This window comes from Pantherophis guttatus, chromosome 1 (genome assembly GCF_059756535.1).
Source record: "Pantherophis guttatus breed Tessera chromosome 1, ASM5975653v1, whole genome shotgun sequence".
Classification (NCBI taxonomy): Eukaryota; Metazoa; Chordata; class Lepidosauria; order Squamata; family Colubridae; genus Pantherophis; species Pantherophis guttatus.
In genome coordinates, this window is record NC_142063.1 from 5,758,099 (window position 1) to 5,771,136 (window position 13,038).

At 40.8% G+C, this 13,038-nt stretch overlaps 1 protein-coding gene across 1 annotated transcript; it reads right to left on the bottom strand.

Moving 5' to 3' along the window:
* Positions 1–4,897: 4,897 nt before the first annotated feature.
* Positions 4,898–7,824, bottom strand: LOC132712084 (extracellular calcium-sensing receptor-like). The gene is made up of 3 exons (XM_087885491.1): positions 7,615–7,824; positions 5,715–5,933; positions 4,898–5,179 (listed from the first exon to the last, which is right to left on the bottom strand). Exons 1-3 carry the CDS (start codon positions 7,777–7,779, stop codon positions 4,898–4,900), a joined length of 666 nt encoding a protein of 221 aa, XP_087741617.1. The 5' UTR covers positions 7,780–7,824.
* Positions 7,825–13,038: the final 5,214 nt, after the last annotated feature.

A 13,038-nucleotide genomic window follows, 5' to 3' on the forward strand; every position in this document is an offset into this window, starting at 1 on the left:
TTTGTCGCAGCGCCTGCAAACGGCGTCTTTGAACCGACAGGTCTGCCATTGGTGGAATCCTCCACAGCTAGCGCAGACTTCTCGCCGGTCCCTGTCATCGTGCTTGTATTTATCTGTCTTAAAGACATCTTCATCGGTCTCCTCTTCACTGTCAGTCTGGGCCACTTGGTTGTGGACTGGGGCTGATTTTGTGCTGCCTGGGGTGGCACTGGTCGCTGCAGGGTCTCGGCAGCCTTGTTCGAAGACTCATGTGCCCTGGCTTCATCTAATGCAATGTGCAGGGTGAGGTTAGATTTAGCTAGAAGCCGTCTCTGTAAGCAAATATCTCTAACGCCACAAATTAGTTGCTCTAAGAGTGCATCATCGAGGTCTTGATATTCGCAGTGAGTAGCGGCCTTGCGCAGGGTGGCCATGAAAGGGATCAGTTCTCCCTCTCCCTGCAATCTCTGCCAGAACTCGTATCTTTGCATCGATTTGGATGGTACCAGGGCATAATGTGACTTTAGCGTGGTCTGTAAGATCTGCCACGGTACCGACTGAACTGGGGTTGGTTCAGATAGTGACTCAGCCATGTCGAAGAACTCGTGGCCGCATTGGCTCAGGAAGAGGGCTTGCTTCCGATTGTCGGACAGCTCCTGAAGATCGTTAGCTTTGAGGAAGCATTCGAATCGTGTCATGTACGATTGCCATTTTTCTTTCGAAGGATCGAAAGGCGTTGGTGGTGTGAAAGCAGACATTGTGTTTGTCGTGCTTGGCACTTTCAGGCTCGTCCACCTGACTGGATTCGTTGCTGTCAGCTCTTTCTGTTCACTACCTGTCTACCTCAATCCCACCTTCGTCGCCAGTGTTAAATTGGGCGAGTGAGGAGACAGGAGACAGGTCATCAGCAACAACAGCTCTTTATTATACAGTGAGAATCCAGCAAACGTACAAGGTGACAGCTCCCTTTATATAGTATCTTGGCCAGGGTGCTGGCCAATCGTTGCTGAGCTTTTTCCCTCAAAATTTTCCCTCCAAAATTAGATACATAACAGTAAGTATACATATTCATAATTAGGAAACCTCTAGTTCCCCCCTCTTCTATTATTACTATCTTCAACCAAGAAGATTTTTCTTAATAAATGAACACATCAGTTACATTGCCATAGATATTTTGTTAAAGTTTATTGAAAACCAGAGAATTCAATTTTGCAATTTTAGAGGCCAATGTGCACACATGAGAATTTCTGATGGAAATGGAGATGTTATCATCAACATAGAAATTGTGCACTACCCAGGACTGGCAGTTCTGCCTTGGTCACTTCCCATTTGGACTACTGCCATGTTCTTGCATTGGGCCTACCCTTGAAGACCCCTTAAAAGTTGCAGCTGGTCCAAAATGAAAAGGTGCTCACAATATTGGACGTTTCTAGGTTCACCCATGTTAGACTTCTCTTGCATGAGCTGCAGTGGTTCCCAGGTTCCTCCAAGGCCCCATTCAAGGTGCTGGTTATCATCTTTAAATTACTATGTCACAGGACTGAGTGATTTGCAGGTGCCTCCTGACTTTACTTAGGAAGGTGAGATGACTGTCATGCCCTGGATGACCTTGCTGAGAACATTACCCATTAAGGTAATTTGATTGTGATTCTGGGCATGAGTGGAATTATTCCCGTGCAGACTCTCTGTGCATATGGATCTTATAGAGCACTGTGGTTTCCCAAGAAAGTCAAAGAGCTGAAATGTCACAAGAAATTATTAATATGCTGCATACAGTTGTGACGTACTTTGCTCATCCATCTGAGGGAAATCCTGCCTGACCTTGATGAGGATGTACAGTAGATCTGGATGGGTTGGGTATTTAAACTGTACTATTTCAAAAATAATGGAGGAGTGGTAGGGAAGTTCTATGTGGGACATGGTGGCTCAGTGGCTAAGATGCTAAGCTTGTCAATCGAATCCCTAGTACCACGTAACAGGGTGAGCTCCTGTTACTTGTCCCAGCTTCTGCCAACCTAGCAGTTTGAAAGCACATAAAAAATGCAGGTAGAAAAATAGGGACCACCTTTGGTGGGAAGGTAACAGCATTTAGTGCACCTTTGGAATTTACTCATGCCGGCCACATGACCACAGAGACACCTTCAGAAAGCTCTGGCTCTTCGGGTTTGAAATGGAGATGAGCACTGCCCCCTAATGTCGGGAACAATTAGCACCTATGTGCGAGGGGAATCTTTACCTTTACCTTTAGAGGAAGTTCTATAAAGTGTCAGACAACTAGGGAAGCATCCATAGATGGTTAAAACACTGATACTGAACTCAACCCTTTAAAACACTAGCTTAAAAATAAACTAAAGAAAATACTAAAGAAAATAAATATATATCCTCTTTATGAAAATAATAAACATATATTTAACAAAGTTTCACTCACGCAAGGCAGAGCATCTCACTGAGTACATGCTGAAGAAAAAGGTATGGGTAATTATTGCTGACCCCAGTTAAATTATTTCCAGTTACAGAATATGATAAGGAATTCATTAATGGAGAAATTCTTTCTTCATATCATCATTTTATAGAATTTTTATCACATTCCAAACATGCCTCAATGACAAATATAAATGAAGCCAATCCTTGCATTAGTTAGACATTCTTGTTCCTTACTATATTTTCTCTACAATTCAGATCTGGCCTCAGCAGAATAATGTAGCATTTGGGTAAAAAGATACAGACCAAGAGAGCAGCTCCAGAGGCCAAAATGGAGAAGATCTCCACAGCCACCATGGACTTCCCTTTGGTGCTCAGGTAGGTGGGGAGGAAGGAGATCCAAACACTGCAAAAGACCAGCATGCTAAAAGTAATGAATTTGGCTTCGTTAAAACTATCAGGCAATTTCCTAGCTAGAAATGCCACCGAGAAACTGATGAGGGCCAAAAAAGCTAGATAGGTGAGAACAATGTAAAACATTACAGCTGAGCCTTGCTTACATTCCAAGATGGTCTCTCCAAACAAGGAATGGAAGTCCCAGTTGGGAAATGGGGGAGAGGTTCCCAGCCAGATGGCACACAGGACTGCTTGGATCAGGGGACAGCCTAAGACAATGGAGTTGGTCAGTGGTTTTCCTAAGAGTTTCCTTGTCTTGTTCCCTGGTTTGGTGGCCATGAAGGCCAGAACCACCATGACAGTTTTTGCCAAGACAGAGGAAACTGCAAGGGAAAAGAGAATGGCAAAGGCAGATTGTTGTAAGAGACAGGTGACCTTCCCAGGTTGACCAATGAAAAGGAAGGAGCAGAGGAAGCAGAGCAGGAGGGAGGCCAAGAGGATGTAGGTGAGATCTCGGTTGTTGGCCTTGATGATTGGTGTGTCATGATGCTTATAGAAAATCACCAGGACTGCAGAAGTGATCACAGAGAGGAAAAGAGCAAGAAAAACTAAAATGTATCCCAGGGTGTCTTGATAGGAAAGGAAGTGGATCTTCTTGGCAATGCATTGGTCCTTGTCCTTGTTGGGATATTGGTCTTCTGGGCAGGGTTCACAGTGAGCTGCATCTGAAATCAAGAGTCTATTTAAGAATTTCAGGGGCATCTACCATTATCCATCCTGCAGAGAAGATATGAGTGTTGCCTTTCTACTATTGTCCTGGAATGAAACCAGCCACTGTGCAATTTTTGGAGAATCAAAAACAGCAAATTGTCTTTTATTTATGATGATCCTGGGGATAGATTAGCCAGAGACAAGGATTTGTTCAGTTCCAGCTATCCATTCACTATGCACTTCCACGAGTAATGTGGCTTTCAGTTTGAGGTTCCTGCCTGTTTTTCCCCCTACTTTATAATGGAACACACAGAAAATTGACCGATCCAGAAATGCTGCTGTTTTGTTTGTCTGTACATGATCCCTGCCTTAATCTCTCTGCTTTGTACTTCAAATGTGTTCATTCAGACTTATTTGATTGCTCCTATTCTATTAAAGAGACATAAATAGATGGATCTCCTCTTTCTCTGGCAGGTCTATTTCCTCAGAGGTTGATGGGGCTGCCAAAAGAATCACACTCCAAATGATATAAATTAATGCTTAACCACCTACACCACTTCTTCAAGACAAGATTGGAAGCTGGTTTTACATGTTGGATATTAGAGTAGGAGTAGAATTGCATATTGGGGATTCACAAATTATGCCCTAAATCTATTCTGCAAGCAATTGCTGAGGATGAGGAAATGTCCTCTGAGGTAGGGCAATTTACTGTAAGGTTCTGCTGAAAAGTAGGAGTGCATATCAATAACAACACAAATGACAACAATAACAAAAACTTGATTCAATGTCTTCTTTGATCCTGGAAGATTTACATTTGATGTCTGCTCTATATCAGCTTTTGAAACATTTGAGTCTTATCACTATTCAATTTGCCATAGAACTGGGAGGGAAGGGTGAGAAAAAGTGCAGATGCTCCAGAGACAGACAGTGAGAGCCAAGAACCTACCTAGGTCATTGCTGAAGGTGTCCAGCAAAGAAGTGAACTGTTCTCAAAAGAAAAGGACGATTCATAATTGGACAATGTGAACAGCCAGGGGTGGGGAGAAGGAGAAGCTATTGTTTAACCATGTAGGCCCCCGGAAATACGTAAGATCTCCGACCTCCGGGTGTTTCACTGTGCACTGAAGACCCTGTTGTTCCGCCAGGCTGGCCTATCAACATAATAATTTTAAATTGGGGTATTTTAAATTTCTGGGGTTTTAAATTGAGCCAAATCTATTTAATCATTTTAATTTTTAACTGCTGTTTTGTCTTGTGTTTTTAAATAGGCTGTACACCGCCCTGAGTCCTTCGGGAGAAGGGCGGTATAGAAATTTATTTATTTATTTATTTATTTATTTATTTATTTATTTATTTATTTATTTATTTATTTATTTATTTATTTATTTATTTATTTATTTATTTGTGTGGGAAAAACCAGAGCTGGTTTTGATTCTTCAGTATCGAAATGGTGTGTCCAATAATGCTTTGCTTTGGGGATTACAAAGTTCCTGAGAGTGTCTCCTTTTTTTGGGTTCACTAGTTGGACCGTTGATACTCTACCTGTCTGACTAGACATGGTCCCTTCTGGACAAGCATCACATTGGTAGCAACAAACCGGCTTTCCCTCTGGAACACTCCTCCTCTCTCCTCCATGGCACCTCTTCATGCCACACCTGGCAAAGGGCACCTTCTAAAAGAGAAAAGAGAAATGCTTGAGATGACTAAGCAATGAACCTGCTGAATTCAGTCTTTTCCCATTCCTATTTCCCTTCCTTATTCCTACTTCTATGTTCAGATTTTTTTCTAAAAAAATACTTTGCCACTCTCAATCAGAAATCAATAACAGTCCTGAGGGATTCAGGCCTGACACATCCATGAATGTGGAAGACTGGAACTGGAATCTCAATCTTCAGAGGAAGGCTTGTGACTGAACTACAGCATTTCTAAAAGAAAGAACCAGAAATTGAGTGTCAATGGTCCATGGAAATCACTGTTGCTTGCTGTAATTGTATCCTGCATTTCAAGCAGATGATGTTCCCAAGCCTAACCCTTTCTGGATTGATACAAATCAGACCTCCAATGTGTTACACACAAAGCAGATTTTTCACCAAATGAGTGCCATGATTTCTGACTGAATTCAGTATTTTTCAATTTAGAAAGATATTCTGCATCACAAGAAGAGAATGAATCTTTCCGTGAACTTACAACATTTCTTTGCAGCTCACCTTTGTGGCCCAGATGATTCCATCAGAGTTAATGGTGAAATCTTGGCCTAGGGGAGCCTCAGGATTTACTTGCCCAACTATGATGGGTTCAAAAGATCGATTGGAGAAGAAAACCCAATTGAGAAGATCATAACGAGCAGATCCCAGTCCATCTTCTGAGAAGGAGACTTCATCTCCAGCACTGTTGTTGAACTGCACATTCCTCAAATAGGCAAGAATCTGAAAGAAAAGGAAACCTTCAAAAATTGGAGTATTTGGGCTAGAGCTACAAATGAGATATCAGGGCTTCTATTATCATAGAATGGCCATCTTGAGAAGATGGGTTGATTTGTGAAAAGCTAGAAAAGTTCCCTTGAGGAAGATCTGAACAATCAGGAGCAACACCAAATGTTTAATTCTGAAACTGCAATAATTTCCTACTATTAAATGATACACCACTCTATTTCAATTAAAATATCAGACATTCAAACATTTTAGTTCCATACACCAAATTTAAATACTTGGCTACCTGCAGTTTCAAATAGTTATTTTGGCCCAAGGTCTTGTTGACAAATGAATTTTAGAAATGAATAAATAATTTCTATCACAATTTCTATCATTCTATCAATAAAATAATTTCTATCACAACCATGGAAAATTCCACTGACTTTCTCTAGTTCATAGTCAAAGACAGCAGAACACAGGAACCAGATCTGACCAACTGGGCCATGTGGAAGGAAGCATCTGACCTGGTTAGTCACTTCACTGTTCAGAGAGGTCCAACATTTTAGCCTTTGATGCACAAAATTTTGATGAATTTACGACCATGAGCCCATTAGGACTACTTTGAATCCTGCTATGTGCTGTTGTTGACAAAGAAACATAGAATAACCTAGTTGGAAGGGACTTTGGAGGTCTTCTAATCCAACCCCCTGCTTAAGCAGGAGACCCTATACAATTTCAGAGAAGTGGCCATCCTGTCTCTTCTTAAACGCCTCCATCAATTGAGCACTCACAACTTCTTAAGGTAAGCTGTTCCCCTGATTGTTTTCAATGTTATGAAATTTCTCCTTACTTCTAGGTTGCTTCTATCTTTGATTAGTTTCCATCCATTATTAAACAAAATCTGAGTGTATTTTTAGAAGTTGGATTCAGGGCACATTCTGAGCAAAACTGAGATTGTTCTGCATTTATGCTCACTAAGATTTCAACTGACCTGCTGATATGTGTTGCACAAACAGACACAGATTGAGATCTTGCTTTGGGCTCACACTTTCTCCTCAAATTTGGGCCAGTGTTGAAGGCTATTCAGAACTTTATAAAGGTCTTTCCTCTGTGGAACTCATGGACCCCTGATTTGGTTTACTTCTCTTTCCCCCTCTACCTTCTTTCAATAAAGTTGTCAGGTTTCGTTGCTATCTTAAATAAACTTCATTCTCAAACGCAAGGTCTCTAATGAATCTTTTTTAAATTTAAGAATAGGAGAACGACATCCCTGAACTCTTTGTGCAGCCAAAACTGGCCCCTCCTTCCAAAACCCTCCCTTTCCGTTCTTCAACCCCAATGTCTCATTGGCCATCATGCAGATCCATCTCTTCATCCCAAGCACTTTCTTTTCACAGGAATTTCCCCCCTCCCTCTGTCACCCAGGTAACGCTATCTACTAAAGAGAGGGAACTAGGTAAAAGTTCATCTCAGCATTAAAGCAAAGCTTCTCCCTTCTTTCATTCATGTCAGCGCTGGAGGAGAACATAATTTGGAATGCTGACATAAGTATTGTTCTTAGCGGTTTTAAATAATTGCTGTTTTAATATGATTTGATATGGAAGCATGCGGACATTGAATCGGTAACTGAAGAAATTCATTTGAGGAGCTTCCTCTCTAAGGATCTGTGGACTGAGTAAAAAGCATCAGAACTTACCTGCCATGACTGGACATCGGAGATCCACTTTCCAAGCCTCATCATGGTTGGTCTGGATCCAAACATTGCATGCAAAGCGTGTGCCAGAGCATAAACAGCATTGTAGATATTGTAACTTTCTCCTGTCATCCTCCTTTCAAAAGTGTAATTGGGCAGATTCTGCATGTTCTCCTTTCCTGTACATTGTTTTTCCCCCTTTGGAAGGATTTTGCCTGGTTTGTGGATCTTGCAGCCAAAGACCAATTCCCACCATGGAGGGAGAAAGACATCTCCTTGGGGGTTCAAGGGGTCTAAAGACAGGAGGAAGTGGCTGAATTCAGAGACATCCCCGGAGTGGTCCCTAAAATGCAAGACCCCATGGAAAAACTTTATGTATTTCAATCCTTCCTGAGATTCCTCCACACTAACTTTCCAATGGGAACTTAAGATCCAAACTTTCCTAAATGATGCCTTTTTTATTGTTTCATAATTAGTTACTGCCGCAACTACACTGGTAGAAACACTGAAGCCTCCAAACAGAATGAACACTTCTGTTTTAGACCAGACAAGGAAATTGAGCAGAAACTTCTTCATTGTAATTTGAATATCATCCAATTTCAAACTTTCAGTGAAGGCCAGGCAGATCTCCTTTTCCTGGAGCATTGGTATGAAACTTGAGATGAAATGTTCTCCAATGTCATCTTCAGAGGTCACAAGCCCAACCCAGTTCCACTGGAAATACAGGAGCAGCTGAACTAAACCCACATACTGAGGAGATTCCTTGGGATTAATCCGGAAAAAGGAAGGATAAACTCTTCTCTCTCCCTGAGAGACCTCAAAGCCAACACCGAGCTGGAGAAAATGAGATTCTTTTTTCAAAGACAAAGTTGATGTTGACTTTAGGGGTCACCACTGTGTGGTTTATTGACCTACCACCAGTTATACATTTTGATTGGTTGTGGTTCTCTTCAAAAGAGAAGAGAAGAAATCATCAACCTGATACTGAGGGTATCATCAACTTTAGAGAATAAATGGCACTAAAACAATGGCTACCCTTTAGTAAAGAATAAACTAAGAGTCACATGCTCATTTTGTGCCACCTCCCACAAAAAAACTATCTCTTTGGCTCCTGAGTAAGCTTCTGTTCTTTGTTTATTCCATTCTGTATCCAAGGGAGCTCTCTTACCTGTGGGACCTTAAAGATGCTGAAGATGGAGGCCATCTGCCTTGAAGATTTGGCACTGAGATCTCCAATGACAGACAGCAGAGTGTCCTGCAGGTGACATTTGTAACCTGGAACCACTTGGCCTCGTGAGGAGAGCATGGAGAGGCTGTTCAAGGAAATAAACCTTTCCCTCTGGTAATGGCCATAGATGTGGAAGCCAAGAGTGATATTAGGAAGCAGAAGAACATCTTCATTGACCTTGGAGACAGCAAACATCAATGCAAGGAACTGCTGGTAGTTACTGGGTATGAGCCTGTTGGGATAAATATCCATCTGGTTCAGTTCCAAACCAGGAGAAAGAAACTGGAAACATGGAGGCTGATTGGAAAAATAGTTCATTGGTGAAGCAGAACCACCATGGCTTTGGTCCTGGGGCACCTGACCAAATGAAGTTGAGAGTGGGGGGTTTTTTTATACCTTCTTTGGACTTTGTATTTGAGCTTCCTGTTCCTGTGGAAGAACATGTGCTCTGATATTCTATTGGCTCTTGTCAGATTCCTATGGGGGGTCATGTAGGGGTTATGTAGAGGTCACAGCTGGCTCTATAGGCAAAAGAGGACATGCAAATCAGGGGTGAAATGTTCCCTGTTCGGACCAGATCGCTCGATCTGGTAGCGATGGAGGCGGGTGGTTCAGAGAACTGGTAGCAAAAATCCCTGCCCCCCCCCATGCCCAGTTTAGCCACGCGATCATCAGAGGCTTTTTTTTTTATTTTTAAAAGCATTGTTTCTACAATCTCTTTGGCAGAAAAAAATGCTTTTAAAAGTAAAAAAGAAGCCGAATGATCGCGTGGCTCAGCTGGGAACATCAGAGGCTTTTAAAAGCATTTTTTTCTACAACCTCTTTGGCCGAAGAGGTTGAAGAAAAAATGGTTTTAAAAGTTAAAAAAAAAAAAAAGTTGGCCATGCCCACCCAGTCATATTACCCCCCCCAAGCCACACCCACAGAACCGGTAGTAACAAATTTTAGATTTCACCACTGAAGCAAATCCTAGGTGGTTGTCTGAGCTAATTTGGTTGAAGTTTGGACTGCTCTGGAGGTGATGCAATGAAGGGTTGCTTCTAATCCCACCATTCCACCTTTGTTTCAAAATATCCTGTCTTGAATGGATTACCAAATCTGCATTTCTAAAAGGTGGCCTCCTCGGTTTCTGCTTGGGGGCAGGGAGACTGCAGCTGGTTTCTGAATAGGCTGGCACAATCTTTCTTTCTTTCTGTTTTTTTTTTTTTTTAAATTTTAAAACAAACTTTATTCGGTAAAACAAATATAAAATACAAATATAAAAAACATACAAGTTTCTCTTAATCAAAAACAAAATTACATATATAGTACATATACAGTACTCAATTTCATCTATTGACTACTTTCTATTATTATATATACATATGTACATACACACAGTGACTTATTTCCTTTTCTATCCATCTGACAGTGCTGTTTTTAATTGTGTTGATTTCTTCTAAATTTCATTTTTAACCATTCCCCCTCCTCTGGTTTATCCACTGGTACCATCTATTCCATATTGTAAAGTATTTTGAGTCTTCCTTGTCCTGTAACTCTAAAATTAGTTTGTCCATTTCTGTGCATATATAGATTTTTTGTATTAGTTCCTGGTCAGTTGGCAAATCTTAAGATACAGAGAAATAGGAGATGTACAGGGGAAATTGAAAACTAGGGAAGAACTTAAAGAACAAGGAATAGTAATAGACTATTCACAAATAAAGATAAAATATAGAAAGGACCAAGAGGAGGGAGGAATAGACTTAAAACAAAATCGATTGGACAAATTACTAGAATCTAAAGAAGGGAAATTAATTTCGAAAATTTATAAATATTTACTTGAATATGATTTGGCAGAAGAATTGGTTAAAGGGCAGATGATAGCGTGGGTGAGGAACATTGGGCACAGTATACAGTTAGAAGACTGGGAAAGAGCATGGGAAAACAATTACAGCATGACAAAATCGGTAGCTTATAAAGAAAATCACTATAAGATGTGGTACCGATGGTATCTGGCCCCCGCAAGGTTAGCAAAAATGTACCCGAATGTAAATCCGGCCTGTTGGAAATGTAAAAAAACACAGGGAACTTTTTACCATGCTTGGTGGCTTTGCCCAGAAATTAAGAAATATTGGAACAAAATAAAAACATGGATATTAGAAATAACAGACTACGAAATTGAATTAAAACCTGAAGTCTTTTTATTAGGCATGATTAAAAAGAATATTAGAAACGATATAAAATATTTAATACTCCACATTATTACGGTGGCTAGACTAGCGTTAGCACAACTCTGGAAAAAAAATCGTTTGGCACAATCTTTCTTAATGGGCACAAAGTATCTGCTTCCTGCCTCTAAAAAAACATGTTTCTCCATTTCTCATTTAGGGAAATATAATGTTCTGCCTTTTTAAAATATCCCTCACAATATTTCATTCTTCTGGGGGTGGGGGTGGGGGGCTTTCCAGAAGAGGAAAGCTTGTGTGCTGGTAGAACTTGCTTCACTGTATGTTGGGGGGAAGGGCTTGGGGCAGCAACACCCACATTTTATTGGGTTTGGTTGTTTTTTTTTAAAGGGTCTTTCTTTGCTGAATTTGAATGACTGTGAGAAAGGAAACAAGCATTTCCATCCATATCAATGGCTGTTTTTTAACCCTCTATAATCTCTCCCAAGTTCACTTTACTCTAATGGTTGTAATCCTTCCCAACTGTTCCTCTTTCACCGTAATTATTTAAGGTCTCTCTTGGAGCAGCTTCTTCAGGTGGGGTAAAGATTGCTGAGCACAGGACTACAGTGGGGGTCACCTCATAGATGTACTGAAGGCCATTATTCATGAGAAATGCTGATTCCAATGCTGAGAAGGATTTTTGTAACTCCTGAACACTGGAAGAGGGTTGAGCTTTTATTTCAATTTTCCACCCCAAGTTACTGTCCAGATTAATATTGTAATTTGACTTCTTCACTAGGCCAGCACAGCTTCCCTCTTCATGTTTGTTTTTTATTGTTTCCTTGGGAAAGAGATTGAGAAGTCCAGACTATTTGAAAGGCTTAGTACTTTATTGCAATAAGCACAAAATGTTCTATACATATAGTATAGCATACTAGGACACTGCAAAAATCTAGAAATACTATTTGTAAAAGGGGTCCCAGAATTTAAAGCAAAAAGACCATTTAGATGTATGTTTGTCCTCCATCTGAAACTTACCCATTATCTAAAAGAAGATTCAATGTATTAAAGCGTGGGACAGTAGAATCAAAACTGGCTCCCAAGAGCAAATTCCCACCAATAATGAGATCACCAGGGCTATAGTAACTTTCCTCTAACTGGATATAATCCCTGAACACATATATGGTTTGCAGCCTCTTCGCTGTAGTTGGAGCCAGGAGCCAGAAGAGCATCAGCATCAGCAGTAGCATGACTCCTGCCTGGTCATTCTTCTCACCTTTCCTCCTAGAACAGAAATCAAAGTTTATGCAGAAACTGAATTGAAGGTTGCTCCTGAAATCTCACTGGTTCTTTAGCAGATCAGACTCCACCTGTGCTTCCTGGATGGCACCAGGACAAATTTATATCAATAATGCTTCTTCTTACCTGTGTTTGGCCTGTGACCATAGAGGAAACAAAGGGATGTGAGTCTCTTCAAACCCAGGAGTGAGTTCTTTGCAAGACAGGCTAAGGTGACATATCCTGCCCCCATCTGGAAAACTCAGACATATTTTTATAGCAGGCTTTATCTTAGAAGGTGTTGTAACTAGAAATCCACAGGGGACACACTATGAATTACTGTACTTCTGATAATTGCAGGAAAGCAATTGTTCTACCCACGTAGCAATAGCTTCTCATACACCAGAATGGAAAAACATGTTTGTGTTTCTTGTAATGCAAAGAGTAGATGAAGTCATGCTGAAGTTGTGAATTTCACCTTCATGAACCTGACCCCCTGCACACAAGATGGAATTTGGCCTTTGCCATAGTTGGTCAGCTTGTATGAGTGCTAACGGGGTTTGGTGGCACATGAGAATCAGTTATATTCTTGAAACTGTGAGCAATGCTTGGATGGAAAAACTAGTTTATTTGTAACCACATGGAAGGGGATGAAATTAGACACTGGAGTAACAGAGAATGTGTGCATACTGTTATCTGGTTCTCTCCTTCATCTGAAGGTGGTTCCATTCAATGTTGGTTGGGAGATTGAATCAAATCCACCAACTTTCAGGG